We start from the raw sequence: 18,668 nt of genomic DNA on the forward strand, positions 1-18,668 counted from the left end.
CCCTAGCATAAATTCGTATCTCCTGTCAGATGTACTGCACACCTTTTAACACATTGCATGAGGCTTTCTTTTTAACTGTAGCATGCTGCTGACTCAGATTTACTTTATAGTCCATTACAGCCCCCAGATTATCTTCTGAAATGCTGCTCTTTTAACAGTATTGTTTTGCTTTTCCATTTTTTCTTCCTAAAAATAATTTGCATTTTTCAGTATTAAATTTCTTCCTAAAAATAATTTGCATTTTTCAGTATTAAATTTCTTCCTGCTGTTTGCAGGCTGTCAATGTGTTAACATAATTTTGACTTTTGATATTGTCCTCCAAAGTGCTCATAGTTCCTTCTAGTTTACTGCAGATTCCATCACCCATGTCACTAATGATTTGAAGAACACAAAATGCCTTTAAGTAGTTAATATGAAGAACAGTATATCACATAAGGAATCACATTATTTTTGGTGAGGCAGAACATGACTTCTTCAGAGCTAAGTCTTACTTTTAAGATACTGAATGATGGAGACACTACCACATTCCTACATTCTGCTTCAATGGTTAGGTGTTATCAACATTTTATGCACCTAATCTGAATGTTTTTTAATTCTAGCCAGTGACCACATCAATGCGAATAAAGAGGCTTTGCCTATTGTGTCTTTACTTCTGTGTAATTCTGTATCACGATCAAATCCCTTTCCATCTTTTTTGACAATCAAAGAGGTAAAAATAAATTTTTAAATCTTGTAATCTTCTAATTGCTCCTATTATTCTGTAATTTTTGCAGTACATATCTGAACAAGATGCATGACTTCAGCAGTTTGTCTCATTAATGTTATGGACCATGCCACTTTCCTTTGACTTGATAATCCTGTTAACATTGAAGAGTTGCATAAAATGCCCTGTTAACCATCAAATCACTGCAGTTGTTGTTTATCCGCACTACTCCGAAAGCATTTTGAACATCACAACATCCAGATATAGTTGTCTGTGCTGTAAGCATTTGATTCATTTTTTTTCTCGTAAGTACATGACGTTTTTCCAGCATTAGATCTTCCATCAGCCTAATACTCATTTAACTACACTATCATTCCTTTATCCCCTTTGAACTTTATCAACAGTGGTTTTGTACTTTCTTCTGAGTCAGGGGGAGCACGAATCCCTTTGGGACACCCTAACGACGACCATTCCCCGTTAGCCGCTGCGTTTTGAACTGCGCCTACCGCCTTAGCTGCTGTCCAACCGATTTAATCAGCCCTGCAGCCTCTCTGCGTACGCCTTGGCACGGGCGAGGCGCCTGCGTGCGAACGGCCGCTCCCCGGCGGCAAAGCGAGCGAGTTTGGCCGCAGCCCAGCCGCCCACCGAGCCCGCTCCGCGAGGCTGGGGCCGGCTCCGCGTCGCCGCTCGCTGGCGGGCGGAGCCGGGGGCGGGAGGCGGACAGGAGGGCACCGGGCTGCCGGCCGCCCGCCGCAGCCGCGCTCTGTGGGGAGACGTTTAACGGCCGGGAGGCAGCGCGCGCGCCCGCCCTGGCCACCCCGCCCCCCAGCGGGCCCCGCGGCACCGGCGGCTGCCGTGGAGCAGCGGGCGGCGGCCGGGGCAGTCGCGGTGAGCGGGCTCTGCCCGCCGCCTCTCGCCGCGGTCGCGGGAGGCCCGGCCGAGCGCAAGCCCGCGCGCAGCCGGCGCGGCACAGCGCGGCGGTGCCGCCTGCCGCGCCGCCGGTCGCCTTTAAGGTGCGGGCGAGGGGCCGGCGGCGGGCGGGACTATGTAGATTCCGGCTGAACATTCTGGAGCGGGGGGAGCGGCGGGGGGCGAGGCCGGCGCGGCGCGGAGCGGAGCAGCGCGGCCGGGCCGGCCTTCCCCGCGAGGAGGTGGAGGCGGGGGGAGGAGGAAGAGGAGGAGGAGGAGGGAAAGGAGGAGGAGGAGGAGGAGGGCGCCGCGGAGAGGCGGCTGCCGCTGCTGGGCAGAGAGGAGCCGCGCAGGAGCTGCGGCTGCACTCGGACGCCACATTCCCTGCTCACGGGGCTGGCGGTGAGGATGAGCGAGAGCTGACCCCGCTGCTGCTGGCGGTGCTGCGAAGCGGCTGCTCCTCCTCCTCCTCCCCTTCCCCTGCTGTGGGTGAACCTGCGCTGCCGGCTCTTCACCGACACGGGGAGGGGGCTGGTTTGTTTGTGTATTTGTTTAAGGAAAAAAGAGAGAGAGAGAGAGGAAAAGAGAGATCTTCCATCCGTTGAGGCACGGTTCACTATGATCGTACTCGCATTCAGCACTGGAAGCCGGTTGGATTTCGTGTCTCAGTCCAGGGTGTTTTTCTTGCAAACCTTCGTTTGGATTTTATGTGCTACAGTGTGCAAAGCGGAGCAGTATTTCAATGTGGAGGTAAGCTCAGCCGTATGCATGTGCGAGCGTGTGTGTGCTTCCTCCTCTTCCTTTCCCCCTTCCCTCTGTAATTCCCCTAAATACAATAAAATTAAATAGCCAGCCATGTCTTCCAGCAGCCAGGGCATCCGTCTGTGTCGGCTTCGCCTCCCGCAGCCGGTAGCGCGCTCCCCTCGCCGGGCTCCGGGGCTTGATGGATGCGTTTCGGGCGGAGATCCCGGCGGCGGCACAAAGCGCGGAGCCGAGCGGCGGGGCGCGTCCCGGCCGCCCCTCGGCCCCGCGCCGCGGGCACCCGGCCCGCTCCGCGCCCCGCGGCCGCTCCGCGCCGCCTCGCGTTTCGGGCGCTGCCGTCGTCCCCCCACCCCGGCGTGCAGGAAGGATGAATGGAAGAGCGTCGAAGGGGCAGGGGGGAGGAGGCTGGAGACTTTGACACTTTTCTTTGTGGCAAAATATTTGACAAAATAAGGTCTTCCCCCCCTTTAGTCGTAACAGAAGGAGTTGCTACTAGAGATAGTGAAACATACGGCGTAAAGGTGCAACTACAGCACAAAAGTTAGAGTGTGTGGAGGACCAGGAAACGGAATATTTCTAAGTGAGGCAGAATATGGGACTACCTAGATAAGGCAGGCTCTGGGAATTTACAGCTGCAATAAGAATTCAGTGAACATTAATTTCTAGTCACTATTCGGTATACTCTCAGTTTTTTCAGTTTTGGGCTTTAGATAATGGCTTTCACTGAGCAGTGTCCTTTTATTGGCTTTTTCTTCTGCATGTATTCTTCACTCTCGTTTTCCCTTCCTGTCACTCCCTTCTTTCTACTGCAAGCTGTTTTCCTTCATCTATTCCGGTGCGATTTCCTTTAATCTGATTTTTAGTATTCTACATTTTCCTGTCTCTTTTCTTGGAGTCCAAGTCCTTCATCTTTCTTATTGCATGTGTCCCTCTTAATTTATATAGGCTCTTTCCCCATACATGTTATAATTCTATTTTTCTGTTAGGTCTGTCTTTCTACACTTTCTTCTGTTCTGTTAGCCCCACTCCAAACTTTCTGCTGTACCTATACACCTCCCTCACTGAGTCTTTTTCTTGTCTTCTGTTCTCACAACTCTTTCTCTGATAGAAATGAAGTCTGTGCCTTTTTCTCTGTCTCACACATATGCACACTTGCTTCTCTCCCTTTGTGAGCTCTTGTTCTCACTCAGTGACACTCATTCTTGCTCTTCTCTATGACAAGGCTACTCCTGCAGATATTCCACTGTCCCTAGACTGTCTGCTTTTTTTTGTCTGAAGTTTCTACCTGTGATTCCTCTCCCTCTGCCTCATGCAAAATCCCCTCAAACATAAAAAGTCACTTTTCTTTCCCAGTGTTCACTTTTATTCTGGTCTCTCCCTTTCTACCAATGGGCTCCCTTGCCCCATGCGATTCTCTCCTTGGCGAAACAGCACACACACCCAGCTTCTTTCTTAGCCTTGCACCTCTCTGGAAAGTATGGTCTTTTTACTCCATCATTTAGGTCCCTTCTCTTCATTGTTAACCCTCATCTCTCTCTCTCTCTCTCTCTCTCTCTCTCTTTTTTTTTTTCTTTTTTCTGTGCTCCACTCTTGAGAGATTCTTGTTCATTCCGTATTACACGTGTATATCTTTCCTTCTGCTTGACTGTAAGCTCTTTAGGGCAGAAGACTCATGTCATCTAACATGTTCATGCAGTGTATAGCATGCTGGAGTCTGATTTCTAATTGTGAGACTCTTAGTATATAAATATTAAAGTAACAAATTTCAGAGCACGTGCAGAAATTTTTATCCTTCCTTCACTCATGTCCTCAGCTGCCTTCCTTTATTGATGAGCAGAGGAAAGCAGGGTGGAAGAGAGGAAGTTGCTCTCTGTATCCTTTCCAGGCTTCACAGGCTGGCCCCCTGCAGGGTATAGGGAAGAAATTCCAGAAACAGAACTTTCTCCTCCCACAGTAGTCTGCTTTGCTGGCATCTGGCTCTGCTGGAGAGACGGGCAGCAGATGGAGCTAGTGTGGGAGGAGAAGAAGATTGGTTTAGTCAAGTGGAATATGAACAGGAGGCCAGCTCCAGTCAGAAGGAGATTTTATGATAAAAGAAGGGAAACAGTGTCATTTTTTTGCCACCTTTTCTTCCATATGGACCACAGCACATTTTGAGGGAAAAGATAATACTCTGAGCAAGAAACATTTGTTGGTGGAATGAAGTGGTGCCTATGTGATAAGGGTATATATCTTTTCCTCTTGAAGATACCATATTATATATACATACCTATTCTTTTTCCCTACCCTTCTGAAACAGTGTCACATGTCAACTCGCCCAGTTTCTTTCCATATCTAAGTCTTTGAGCTATAAATTGCTGGGAGTTAGAAGAGTATTCCAGGGACTGCTTTCCTGTTCAAGAGTTGCCCTAATCTGGGACTTTTCCTTAGGCTGCTACTTTTGACTACTGACAGTGACAGTCAGTAGTCTAGGTGGGCTTGAGATTTAACCCAGAACAGCCGTTGTTGTACTTACATTGTTGGGATAGCACTGAGAATTCAACTCTCTTGTTGGAAACAGCAAAGGCTAAAAGGCATGGGAAATCTGAGGCAATGGACTTGGCAATAGCATTTATGTATTGTGCCATACAGTTCTTTGTGTCAGCACAAGTAAGACAGTTGTACTTGATAGAAGATTGTGAAAATTTATGAGAAATTTATTTCTCATGACAATAGGAATAAATAGACAAAGTAAGGTTCAGGAAATAAGCAGTGTCTGTTTAGTTGAATGAAGTGTCACTGAACACATACTTAGGATTGTTAGAAAGCAGATTTTTTTTTTCTCTCTCTGAATAATGTATAGATAATACTTGTTGAATGTTATAAATTTGGAGATCACTTACTTGTAATTCTATCTCATTTAATCCAAGTTCCTGGGCAATGAGCAAAAATTGTGTAACAGTGTTGGCTTGTTTGTTTGTTTGTTTCAAACAAATTGTGAGGCAGGCAAATTCTTACGAGATACGTAGTTCAAAGTTATTTAATAAAATTTGCCGTTTCGAAGAAAAACACTAAGCTTACAAGCTGTTACGAACATTACTATTTTTCTTTCTTTGTAATTTTATTGTCCTTCTATAACTTTTTTTTTAGCCAAACATCTATATGGATGAAGTCTTAAAGCTTCCAATGACAGCTGAGTTGTAAATTCTGAAATGTATTCATGCGTGCAGTGTTCTGTGTAATAGACATAGCTGAGTATGATTCAGATCAGGTAGTACTGGACTCTAGGGGCCCACACTCTCTCAATGAGAGTCAATGAGAGCTCTGTGATAAAGCTGCACGAGAGATGGTTGTAAGCTAATAGTTTTAAGTAATCATGATGAAGTTTGGTTCACATGCTCTTACTTGTGGGAGGATTTTTGGCATTAATTTTCAGAGTTTACTGGCTACTAGTGGCATTTTGGTGAGCAGTTTGTAGCTGTTTTTAACATCATGAGAAAAACTAAGGACTATACTGTTAGCACCCGATTCTCAGTGCTGAATAATTGATCCAAAACTGTAACATCAATAAGTAATTGCACCAACAGAAAAGTGTCTGCCAGTGTAGAGTTTTCCTACTATTGCCTATTAATGGCAGGATAGGGATGTATCAACGTTCATCACTGAAGTAGTGAATGGAATAATAGTTACTAAAAATAATATTTAAAATGTGAAATTGAAACAAGCAGAAACAAGCAAGACAACATCTTTTGTTACCAAAAATATAGGATGTTGATATTCAGAAGCAACCACGTTTCTTTTTTTCCTCCCTGTAGTAATTTCTTGTGTTACTCAAGGATAACTCCTTTGTGTTTTATTGGAAATGTTTACATACAGTCTTTCAGAAGCATCACCCATATAGATTATGTATTTACTTATATATTTTCCTAAAACCGATAATTGTGTACTGTTTGAGCTGGTATTATTCTGTGAGGTTGGTGTTCTAATGGTATTAATTAGTTTATGTATATATTTAAATAATGAATCTGTATGTATTTTGCTTACTTTTAAATATGTACATTAATCATAAATATTATGAAGAAAAAACAATGTCACCATTTTGCTGGGGGATGGAGGAAGGTCATTGAAGCAGAATCCCTTGGTCAGAAGAGATCAGCAGAATGTAGAATAAGATTCATCTCAGTTCTAATAATGCATATTTTTACTCCCATGAGTTACTGTATCCAGCTGGTTGTCTGAGTAAAGACTGTTGAGCAAAGAAGCGTTTGTAGGCTCACACTCAGTTTAACTGCGTCCGTGATGTGGGAAATACTAGAGACAAAGCATGCTTCATCATCTCTCTTCAAAAGCAGATGGTTATGCTCTATTTTCCTTCTTCTAATGCTAAATATATAGTCTTGAATTCCTTAGGGAGATTTTAAAATGAATCTTTGGTGTGAGCAGCTCTTTAAAACAATACCGTCTTTTCTCTCCTCCCATTTTCAGATGTGTGACAGTTAAATTGCGTATTGTGGAACAAAATACATTGGAATCAAAACTTCAGAGATACACTGTCAGTTTTCTCCATGGTAATAAGTGGCTGAGAACCCTATTGTTTTCATTGGTAATAAACTTTGCAATTAGCTGCCAGCTCCTGCTGAATAGTAATGTGTAACCTTTTCTTCCATAGGCTTTGGGTTTTTCTAAGCTTAAAAATGTGCAAGTTTAACTATTCAGTTTTTAATTGAAAAAGAATAAACATTAGTTAGGGAAAGATTCTTTTAATATCACCTTTACACATTTTTTAACTAGGAGGCTTAGTTACTAGGTTTGCAAGCACAACACAATATTTTAATAGCTTATTAAATTCCAAACTTGAAAATAAATAGAGAAGCAGTTGTGGTGTTTGGTGTTTTTGATTTAAAAATGATATAAAATTATGCCATGTTTCCTGAAAGGAATTTATAGGGACTTTTTTATTGTTTTTAGATGTAACCAGCGTGCATTAGTCTCAATTGCTTAAGTTCTGACTCTTGTTTTCGGATGAAGTATATCTACCAAATGAATTGCTTTTTTGTTAGAGCAAGAAGTTCAAATCAAAATTACTAGAAGGATGGAGAGGGGTTATTTGAATCAGGTGGTGAACGTGACCATTTGGTGAAATACTATTCAGTAAAAAATCTAGATAGAATGTGGTGTATTGGCGTATTTCCTGTTTGATCACTTAGGAAATATGAATACAAAGAGACTCTACTGCTAAGTCTTCCGATGAACAGATATATTTACATAAGGAAAATACTAATCAGAAAGTTTTTGCTGGTAGGCAGCAGAACGCTTTCTTCCTCTTCTGTTATAAAAGGCAGATACTAGTGCGCAATGAACTGACTTTCATTTGATATGAAGAAATACATGCTAAGACTATTATGTAGCATATTACGTTCTCTACTATAATTCAAACCATAATTCATATTAGCAAGAATTGCAGTAGATCAATTTCCTACTGTGAAGTATGAGATTATTTTGTTACTAATGTTGCAGGAAAGCTTATGGATTTTATTTCCTGTGTGTAGTTTGAATACAGATTGAAAAGATGGTCTTTGCTCTTAAGAGTTCACAGTCTTCATAGTATGTGTTAGACTTTAGTTGCAAGAGATTTATTTATAAGTGGAGTTCATCTTTATTTTCCAATTTCAAATTTTTAACTCTTTAATGTTTAAGCATCACGACCATCAGTGATTCTCAGTTCTACTGAAGGAAAAAAACAAATGGTTAAGTAAAGAGGCTTGTTTAATCACTTTAGTTAGTGCAAGATAAACCTACCAAAATATATATTGCTAACATCAGATCTTGGTAAAATAAATGTACAATTTATTAGCCTACTAAAAACCCTGAACAAACCCAAGCTCTCCCCCATTCTATTATTCAGAAGCCTACAGTAGAATAATGTATAACTCATACATAACCATTCACTGTTTCTCCAGAGTGGATATACTATCTTCTTTAACTGGCTTAAGATTTATGTTGCTCTTTGTCAGTTTTATTTGAATCCATCTAAAAGGTCAGTGCTTGCTCTAGGCACCTCATCTCTGCTTATGCACTTGGTAGGACTGAGTTGTAAGAGTTTATAAAGATACAATGCAGTATTATATAGATTTTTTTTAAAGAAGATATTTTAAACTGCATCTGTTTTCAGTGTTTTGAAATTTGTCTCATCCTTTTACTAACGTATGATTATTTTGTGGAGTTAACAGCTGAAGGACTTTGTGTTGATGCTTTTTGAAGACTCTTAATGTAACTTTTTAAAAGCCCCCATTTAAATTGCTTAATGCTTGTCTTTTCTCTGTTTAGGATTGCAGTTAATTGTCTAAGCTGTTCACTGTCCTTAATCCACACGTTTGAGCATAATCTGAAGGACAAGTTAAATGTGTTTAATTTGTTATCTGTGATATGTCAAATGATAGATTCAGTTTCATTTTACATGAGAAAGATGAGGATTAGTGCTGCAAATGTGATTTTATTTGACACAGGAATAGATTTGAAAAATAATTATGATTAGAGGTTTATCTTTTAAAGAGAGGTCGTGCTATTTGGAACCTTTATTTATTGGTTGCCTGGCAATTGTTCATTCATGTTTCTGCTTATCATCATTCATTATAAGTATCTTTACTGTACAGTAAGAACAATTAAGTGGTAACAACTTATTTCTGTGATGAATTAAAATTGACAAACTATAGAAATATGAAAAAAAAAATCTGTATTTGTACTTATTAACTGAAACTGTTGGTACAATTTTCTTATTAACAGCTGGTTAATACTAGCTAAGGGGTATCTGCACTTTAGCAGTGATCATAATGGTCCTGACATACCTTTTGAGGTATAAGAGCACATAATTGATTTAGGGGCTTGTTCAGATGTTTTTGTCATGCTTAAAATCTTCTTTTAATTCCAAGATCAAGACTTCAAGGTCTGAGGAGACTTGTTTCTCCTTGATTTCAGGGCTTAGTGTTGGGCAGTCTGCTCTCAGATGCTGAGACTTGAACCCAATATTTGGAAAGAGATTTAAAATCCTGGGTTAAAAAACTATATAAGAATTATTATTGCTAGAACAGGGGATGTGCAGCTGAAGCAGTGAGCGACATTAATTCTGTAGAATATACAAGTCACTTAATGCCTTCTCTCTGTAGAATAATAGCAGTCTTTATTATAGTACATGAAAATGTATTCATAAGCATATGATTTGACAATTGTTTTGTGACTGTTGTCAGCAAAATATCTTGCTTATTTTTTAAAAATTCTTTATGTATTGTGATTGACCCTTGTGTGGAACAGTAATGTAAAATGGGCCAATTCTTATTCATTGAAAGCTCTGTGCTTTGGGCAGGGTATAGGAACAACTTTCTTACAGCTACATCTTAAAAGGACTTCTGTCCCTCTAGGGCCAGGAAGGAATGGTCTGCAGATGACTTTGCCTTCATACAGTCCCCGTGGAACTTATGCCCTCCACTTTGAACTCCTGACTGGATTAACTCATCAGTACTCTTTGCATCAGGCTGTGCTTCTTGGTGACAAAGTAGCTACTGTAAAATGGATCTGGATCTGGATCCCACTCATATGACATATTTGACTGTGATACATGAATATGATGTTTTGTTTTTTTACCTTTTAATATTGTGAACCATTGAACTGTTTTCAAAATTTGTATACATAATTGAGAAGAAATGCTAACCTCAGAAAACCTAGTATTTCTTTTTTCTTTCTCATTTTGTAGAGAAACAGCTATTTTGCTTCACTGGTCTTGTTCATTTTTGCTGACATATGATCCACATTTCTACTTGCTAGTGTGAAATACAGGTTGGTGAGGGGGAGACTGCCTTTTTTTCAGAAAATTATAAGTTGAAAGTCAGAGAGAAGATTATCAGTTTCTTAAAAATAAAATAATAAAAAAGATAGTAAACCAGAAAAATAACATTTCTTTCAGTAAGAAGGAACATACTTCCATGAAATATTAATGGATATTTTAAGTGCTTCCTTCTCAGACAGTATCCTGATCTGGAGGTGATGATCCTGTCATTTTTCTTTCTTACCTTAGAGTTTTGTTGTGTGACGTTCTTCTAGCAAATGACATTCAGCCACTGTCTTCTCACAGAAACTTGTCTGCATGCAGTGGTTTACCTACTGTACAGAATGATGATAATGTATTTAATTGCAAATAAAATAAATGATGTCTTCGACCCAGTAAAATCTATTATTGCTAGCAGTAAATGGTATATGGCTAAATCTACAGCGTGATTTTGACAAGCAAGACCTTTTTTCCCCACTGCTCCTATGTATATCAAAAAAGCAGGACTGTGTTCCATTTTCCAGTTTCTTACTGATTATGAAGTGCTGGGTTCTGATACTTGCATCATTTCTTGCTCTTATGTGGAATATCTATTTCGGTATCAGTGATCTTTATCACCTCTCTAACTGTTGTATGTATTTTCAAATATGTAGGAATAAGGAGGCGATGAAAGTATGCGACTGAGGCATTGTTCTGGGGGGCCTGGAGATCTGAGTTGTGCAACCAGTTCCATCAAGACTTAATCTAGTTTCCATGGATGTGAATTGGAATAACTAAAGAGCATTTGCTGCCTTTTTCAAGGCATGTCAAGAGCAATAGAAGTGATAAAAAAAAAAAAAAAAAAAGTTAAGAATGCATCTTCTTCATTCTTTTGATTCTGGACAGTGTCACTTTTTTCATTAAAAAACTAGTATTATGAAGTTTCAGATTGGTCATCTGACCAATAATTGAAGTAGTGAGAATGTTCAAAAGACAAGTGCCACAGCAGAAAACGTGAGCATGTCTGTAATAACACTCCAAACCCTGTTTTATTTGTTTGTTTTGTTTAGTTTTAAGATTAGTACTAAAATTTGATGGAGAATGTTGTCAGCAGGGTTACATGAGGGATGCCATAAAATGACTGAATAGACACAATGTCTCATTCTCTTTCAGAACAAATGTTTGAGCAAGACTATATGTGTTGCCCAAATATGAAAACAAATAGTCTGCTTCAAAACTTAGTTACTAAAATGTAATGCTTATTTAAATAAATATAAGTATCTTAACAAATGTAATGGATTTTGGATCAGACTGCAGATGTTAAATAATGCAAAATTAAAGACTTTTATCTATTTTTAAATAAATTTAGTATTAAATAAGAGAATTGCTCTACAAGCATATTTGAATATTGAATATTTGTAGATTTTTAGGAAATGCCATAGAAGATTGGCCTTTCAGTGCTTCAGATATTAATATTTTTGTCATTAAGATGTAGTCATACATACTGCTTATGTAACCTTAGATGTGAAAAAAGTTTAGTAGTGAGGAAAGGAGGCAGAAAGAAAGCAAGAGACTCGCTATGCTTCTCTGGTAAGTATGATAGAATTGGAAACTGAATCTTGTCTTTCAGAGTCCCTGTATCTTGAGTTCACCTTATGACTTTCCTTCCCCTTTAATTCTTTTTTTACTATTTTTTTTCTTGCTTATTTTTTTTCTCATCTTATTTTTATCTTTCCCCCCACCCTCAGCTTGTCTTCCTTCAGATTGTTTTCTGGAGCCTAGGAAAATCACCAGCCATTACTGAATGACAGAATCATAGATAATAGAGATGGGAAAGACATACTAACTAATAGAGCCTGTTTCTCCACTAGTGCAGGATTGTTGACTACTATTCATTTGCTACTGTTTCTTCAAGCCAAGATTTTAAAGTCTGTTGTGGTGAGGCTTCGAAAATTGAACTTGAAAAAAACAGTGGTAAATGTACAGAAGAGAAAACTACACTTGAAGAGTTCTTTCTTGTAGACTTTTCATTTGGTTAATGAAAACAATAGTTTGATGTTGACTATGAATTGACAGTTTCTGAAGTAAAGTGATATACCTGTTCTACAGTCCAAGATGATAGTAGCTGTATAGGACTATAGATGGCATGTACTAATTTTAATACAGTGTATTTCTTTGACTTTATAGAATGAAAGGAGGGGTAGAGAGAAATGAAAATGCATTTAAAATTTTTGTTACGTCTGAAATTTTTAGTACTGGTGAAATGGAATAGTACTGCCTGATTTAAGATACATAGGTGTATATAGATAGCTAACACTATCTTGGAGGGCTTGATTAGTTTATGATGATTTTCTGTAACCATTATGCCTGTGGTATTTAGATGCTACTACCCAATGAGTAAAATTGGATATTAGTAGGAGTTTCATGGATATCTAGATAGTATACTGTGTTTTTAAAAAAAGTCTTATTTTGGAGTTTCACACATTATATCATTAGTAGTAGCAACCACAAATGCAGAAACTTGCACGTTCCTGACACTGGCACATGTGAGCTATCATAATGTCCATGCTTTGCAAATTACGTAACACTTAACACTTACCAAACAAAGATCTCAAGATGTTTTATGTGGGAAGGGTAAATTTGTTCGCGGATACACATCCTGATGAGCTTTGTGCAAGATTATTTGAATGAATTATATTTCCCAGCAAGTGTGCAAGCTACAAGGTTGCTCTGGATGAGATGAGGAATTGAGTCTGAGAGTATAATGTACTTAAATTCAAGTGATCAAATGTGCTGCAGGTATGTTCTCTTTATATTAATAACAACCTTGGAGAGTAATTCCCTTTATATTAATAACAACTTTGGAGAGAGTAATTCAGCTGACCAACCAGTAAATATCAGAGTGACCTGATTTTTTTTTTCTTTAATGGATTCTGCTATTAATACTGACTAGGACTGTGATTCATTTGCTTATGTGTAGCTATCTAACACCATGTAAAGGGACCCCAGGGGTGAGGCATGTGCACAAGACTGGCAGAAATAAAACTGGACCCCCTGGCAGATCTAGACCTTTTTAGGTTTAAAAACTGGGTGCCAGGTGGTGTGCCCTCAGTCATCTCAGAGAGCACTGTACACTCGTGTAGGTAGCTGAATCTTGATTCAGATTTTAAGTGACTGTGAAGGGTGCTGAGACACCTACACATGTGGGACTACCACAGGTAAGTGCTGGCATTCAAATGTCTTAATTTGAAGTTGGATCCTTTCCTTTGCTGTGGAGGGATTCATTAAGACCTGTCCTGGCACCTCATGCTCTTTTAGGCCCTGTGCTCTATTTGGATTGACCTGTAGATAATGTCCCAGTAAAACACAGGCCTCCTATAAGTCCAGTGACGTATCTTCCAGCCTCTGGGTGCCATAGGTCATCTCAGATCACACTAGACACCTGTATTTCTGAACAAAGCTGAGAGCAGAACTCCACTTTTAGGGTAGTACGGTTGTTACCCTGTCACTGTAATGTCGCACACACTATTGAATGCGTATTTCTCTTAGCACAGGTCACTAACACATTTTTTGCTTATTTAGATTTCTCATATTTTAAATCTTTTAACCAGAGATATAAACAATTCAGCATTTCTCCATTAACATTAAGGCACTACTGCCTTCAGCCTTAATGAGAACAGGCCTAACACTGTTTAAATGAGTGTTAAAAGGCACTACCTAATTTACAGAGAATATTTCTGGCATATTTTTTAAGAACTTAATGCTTCTGACTGTTATTTTGATGCTTTATCTTGAATGATTTTGTAGACTGCCTTTCCTTCCTAAACAAATGAAACTGTGAACATTTATTTGTTGCCCTTGACAGAATAGAACAGATAGTTAAGCATTTTTTCTGTTTTTTTTCCTAAAAGTAATTAGCAAATATGTTTGAGAAGAATAAGCTTGCTAAACATTTATTGTCTGATAGACAATCCCCAAGAAGATAAAAATGAAAATGACATTTTAATCATTTCTCTGGATAAGAGCCTTGGGCCCTCAAGAATAATTAGCTACATGGTTTCAAGCAATTTTAGTATCTAAGGTAAAATATGGATTAATTCAACAGAAATTTACATTTCTGTGTTTAATATTAGAATTTAGATCTCATCACAGTCTAGTATGTAATTTCAGTGATATTATTTGCTCTACTTGCTTTAGGTCTTCAGGACCTCAACCTAACTGAGTCAGAGTAAGAGGATTGTTGGCCAGCTGATATTTAGATGTTTGCTTATTTATTTATAAGTTAAAAATCTGAAATAATGCATGCTACCTGATACACTATTTCAATGAGTTTTTTGACTATCATGTAGAAATGAAGGTAATAGATCTACTGTTGATTTATAGTTCTGCATTTTGGGAAAGAAGAGTAATGCATCTGCAATCTTTCTTTGTCATACTTAGCTCTACTCTATTGTTTTGTACTGACAGACTCATTTAGAGGGAAAAACAGTATTTTAGTTCCTTTGTGAATAATCTCATCATTTTTTTTCTGGCTGCCAGGAGAATCAGTTTTTGTCCTGGAAGTCAGATAAAGATGGAGTCATTGTTCTTCATAAATTAATTGCTTAGATGCCTTTTTCCATTGAGATGTTAGAGAATTTTTCTCTACGTGCAAGATACTTCTAAGGAGCTGATACCAACTCAAAATGTACCAAAAGAGTTGGATAAGTTTTTCTCTGTTCAATCTTTGGACTATATTGCATTCATTGACTCTTCCAGTTCATTGTTTTTTATCATTTACAATATTCAGACACCACATATGAAAGTCTTAATAATAAGTCTCTGATTCAATAGCATTTATTTCAGTGATACCAATCAAGAAGGAGGTCTGTGGAATCAACCAGATTAATTTGAAAATCATAAAAAGACTTTGAGAATATTTTTGGTTTTCTCTTTCTTTTTTTGTTTTTTTTTTTTTTTTTTTTGTTTTTTTTTTTTGTTTTTTTGTTTTTGTTTTGTTTTGGTTTTTTTGAGCATTTTGGGTTCACATTTTCAAGTTCTTTTTTTTTCCCCTGAAATAACAAAGGCCAAAATTTCACAGTTAAATCAGCATTCAGTCTCTTCTTTACAGTATTTTTATTATCTCTAGTAAGCTGAGTTTTCCGGAAATATTTCAAATACTTAGGATGAAACCTATCTTACACTCTAGCCACAATACCCACTTCATATCCCTTTTCAGCTTTGTTTGTCCTCAAAATTATATTTGATGCTATTTTTTTTTTTACTGTTAAAACTTGCTGCTTCCAAAAAAGGACTTCTAACTGCTAGCAAACACTATTTTTCACTGTTTTCACTGCTTTTCAAATGGCTCTGTGATGACCACTGTAATTACACAATTTGTGTAACGCCATTGAACTGTGTAACACCAGCTAGCCTGCTGGTCTTGGCCATCGCTATTTGCCTGACCAGTGAAGAAGCTTATGTTTGATTCTAGTACTTCTAATTGATTTTGATGCTAATAAGCCACTGATTGTTTGCAGCAGGAATAGGTACTGGTTCAAACCCTAGAGATTTAGCTTTTCATTTAACAGGATCTGTGACATCTCTAATTGGAGGAGGAAAGCACAGACTTAACTGCCTTTAAACTAAGTTTGTGATTTTTCTACTCTAACTTGATATTTTGTAGCATCAGTTACAGACAAATGGAGCTGTGGTGAAGTAGTGGACTAGAGTTCTAGAGGTTCCAGATTTAGACCTCCAAAATAGTATATTGCATACAAGTATCAGTGGTAAAATGCACTTTTATTTTTTCTCCCCCTTCATTCTTTCCCACTTTTATTTTTCTTGATGGAATTATATGAAATTTGAGAAAACGGAACATGGTAGCTGACTACCTAGATAATGTTTTCATGAAAAAATCCCAGTGATACAGTTTCCGTGAATATTGATTTGGAGAGGGAGACAGTTGACTGCTTAAAAATATAAGTTTAAACTTCACAGTTCCTGTAGTGATTAATTTCATACATGAGTCAAGAGTTAAACATCAGGGGACCTTCTTTAGAAGTCCTGGCAAAAGTGTGGGATTCTGCTGGTTGCAAGAATGCAAGCAGAGGAATTTCAGCATTATTTTAACCATATATGTCTATAATGACAGATGTTTTAAATCAGCCTAGTTATCCAACGCCATGCACAAGGTGACCAGACCTGAGCTGGAGAAGACAACGCTCATGTATGGAAGTGAGAGTATAGAATCAACTTAAGTAGAAACATTAGTACCACCTGTAAGCACGATCTACACATTTGGCTATGATGAAGTGCTTTCTTGCACTTTGCATCTTGCAGCACGAAGCTACAACTTCCATTAAGGTTGCAGGTTGTGAATGGTTAAACGTATGGTGTTGCCTCACAGTCAGGTCTGTATCCCTAGGCATGGTCTCACAATGGACAAAATATTGCTGGAAAATATGTTCCCTAAGATGCAATCTAAGGCTATCACCTCATTCTAGGATGTGGACAGTTGCATGCTGGTATTTATCTGAAGTATGACTCAGGCACAAGAGGCAACCAGTCAGTAAGTGACATATCATTTGTGGTAAGTTAAGGGGGCTTTCAGAGGCACAGTCACTGCTTGGTACTTCCTGGATTTTCAAGAAGAATTACACTGAGAATTGATTTGAGCTGTATTTTGGGGAACTGAGCTGAGACTATCAACTTGTGTTATGTACTAGCAGCCCACTGAATTCCAGTAACAGCAATGACCTAGCATTGCTAGCCCTTTAGACTACATTTAGAATAGTACTTATTCTAAATGAGTACTTATGTACCCTTCCTCTTCTTTTTTTTTTTTCCTTTACATTTTAAAATATTACATTTTCTTTCTCTGTATAAAGCTCAGTCTGTTATATGTCGGAGGACTTTGACCTGGATTTGGGAAAGTATACTTTTGAGAGTTGTATTTGGGGAAGCCAAACTGCACAGTGCCTTGAAAAGGAGAAAGCTCAGTGTATTTTCTTGTCATTGATATAATTAGCCTCTTCTGACAACCTGTGAAATACTATCTTCAGTATAAGCAGTGCAAATAAAATCAAACTATTAATGCCTATTGTATTTATTACCTCTATACAGATTAAATGTTTCCTCTTGTTGATATCCTTCTCTTAAGCCAGTTCTTAATCTCTCTGGGAGTTTTTCTTGTGGGTGAAACTGCTGTGTGGTGCAGCATTAAATGATTTGAAATCAAGATAATAATTGTGCCACACTTGTGTAACATACCAATAATACACACAGGAAATTTGCCATATGTGTGATTTTCTAATGAATTTGAGCTACCCTGGCCAAGCTATGCATGGTACATTTTTAAAGGTTTTGTAAGCAAGGCCATAACAAGCATTTTCAACTTCTGTCCTAAAAGTGAAGCCAGAGTTACTGGATTACAGTTTTTCAGAACCTCTCTTGTCCTTTAAATACAATTATTACTATATGATGTGTGATACTTCCTCTTCCCTTTTTAACTTTACTTTTTTATTCTTAATAGAATAAAAGGTATTGAAAATACAGCAAGGCTAGCAACAAATTAAATTCCTATGGAGAAATTGTCATGACTGAAATTAATGGGAGTTTTACAGTGACCTCTGTGTGGCTGTGGTTTCACCTGGAGTACTTCTCTTAAAAAGCTTTCAGTTAAAGTGTCACAGAAATATGTCTGAAGCCTTGGAATCCTCTGTCACCAACTAGAATGTTTCGTGTTGCTTTTACATTGTATTCTTCACTCATGGGATTTAATTCTTACTAACATCAACGGTATTGCTTGAGCGCTGTAGACTATGGGATAACTGTAATTCTGGGGAGTATAGCTTGCAGGATAAGTCTATGTTTGATAAAAATGACTGATAACTTTCCAGAAGTGCTTCCTGTGTGCTTGGTAAGATAGCTTTAAATAATTTGAAGCTGTTTTTTTTATTCAGAAAACATCAAAATAAGGTAAAATATCAAATGAGGCAGTGTAGCTCTTTGAATTGGGAGGCACTTAGACAGGGAAATCTGTCCTTTGTCCTGTCAAAGGACAGATTGTTCTTGGTGCTCTGCATTTTTGCTGTGATATCTACTGCAAATTTTGTCAGATTGTTTTGTAGTTAGTGGATATCATTACATTTTTTCTTAATGTATAACTTCTTTCGTAAATATTTGTTTACTATAATACTCCTTTTGGCAATATAAGAAAAGAGGATACTCATCATAAAAAGACAAAGTGTTTTACGTGAATAGATTTTTTTGTTTTTAAACATTTGTGCAAAAATAAAAAGTATCTACTGACATTTGGGAAAGACTGTTACAAGTGATTGTCATGATCTGATATTTGTTTATATCCTGAAAACATTTTAGAGCTTCCCAATGATTACTATATTGTTATAAAATCTTGGTCATTAACATGTAGGAGAGCTGCATATGAAAAAAATAGACTTTTCATATCTGAAATTAAGCATGTACTGAAATGATTTACTAGATTGATGTAAGAGCACTTGTTGCTTTGCAGTTTTA

General features: G+C 38.3%; 1 protein-coding gene across 1 annotated transcript in view; it reads left to right on the forward strand.

Moving 5' to 3' along the window:
* The first annotated feature begins 1,955 nt into the window (after window positions 1-1,955).
* MMP16 (matrix metallopeptidase 16) overlaps window positions 1,956-18,668 on the forward strand; it is a 179,935-nt gene continuing 163,222 nt past the window's right edge. The window contains exon 1 of the mRNA XM_062568368.1: window positions 1,956-2,362. Coding sequence (XP_062424352.1) covers window positions 2,231-2,362 — 132 coding nt within the window. The 5' untranslated portion in view covers window positions 1,956-2,230. The remainder of the gene's footprint in view (window positions 2,363-18,668) is intronic.

The sequence above is a fragment of the Rhea pennata genome, chromosome 2 (genome assembly GCF_028389875.1).
Source record: "Rhea pennata isolate bPtePen1 chromosome 2, bPtePen1.pri, whole genome shotgun sequence".
NCBI classification, from domain to species: domain Eukaryota; kingdom Metazoa; phylum Chordata; class Aves; order Rheiformes; family Rheidae; genus Rhea; species Rhea pennata.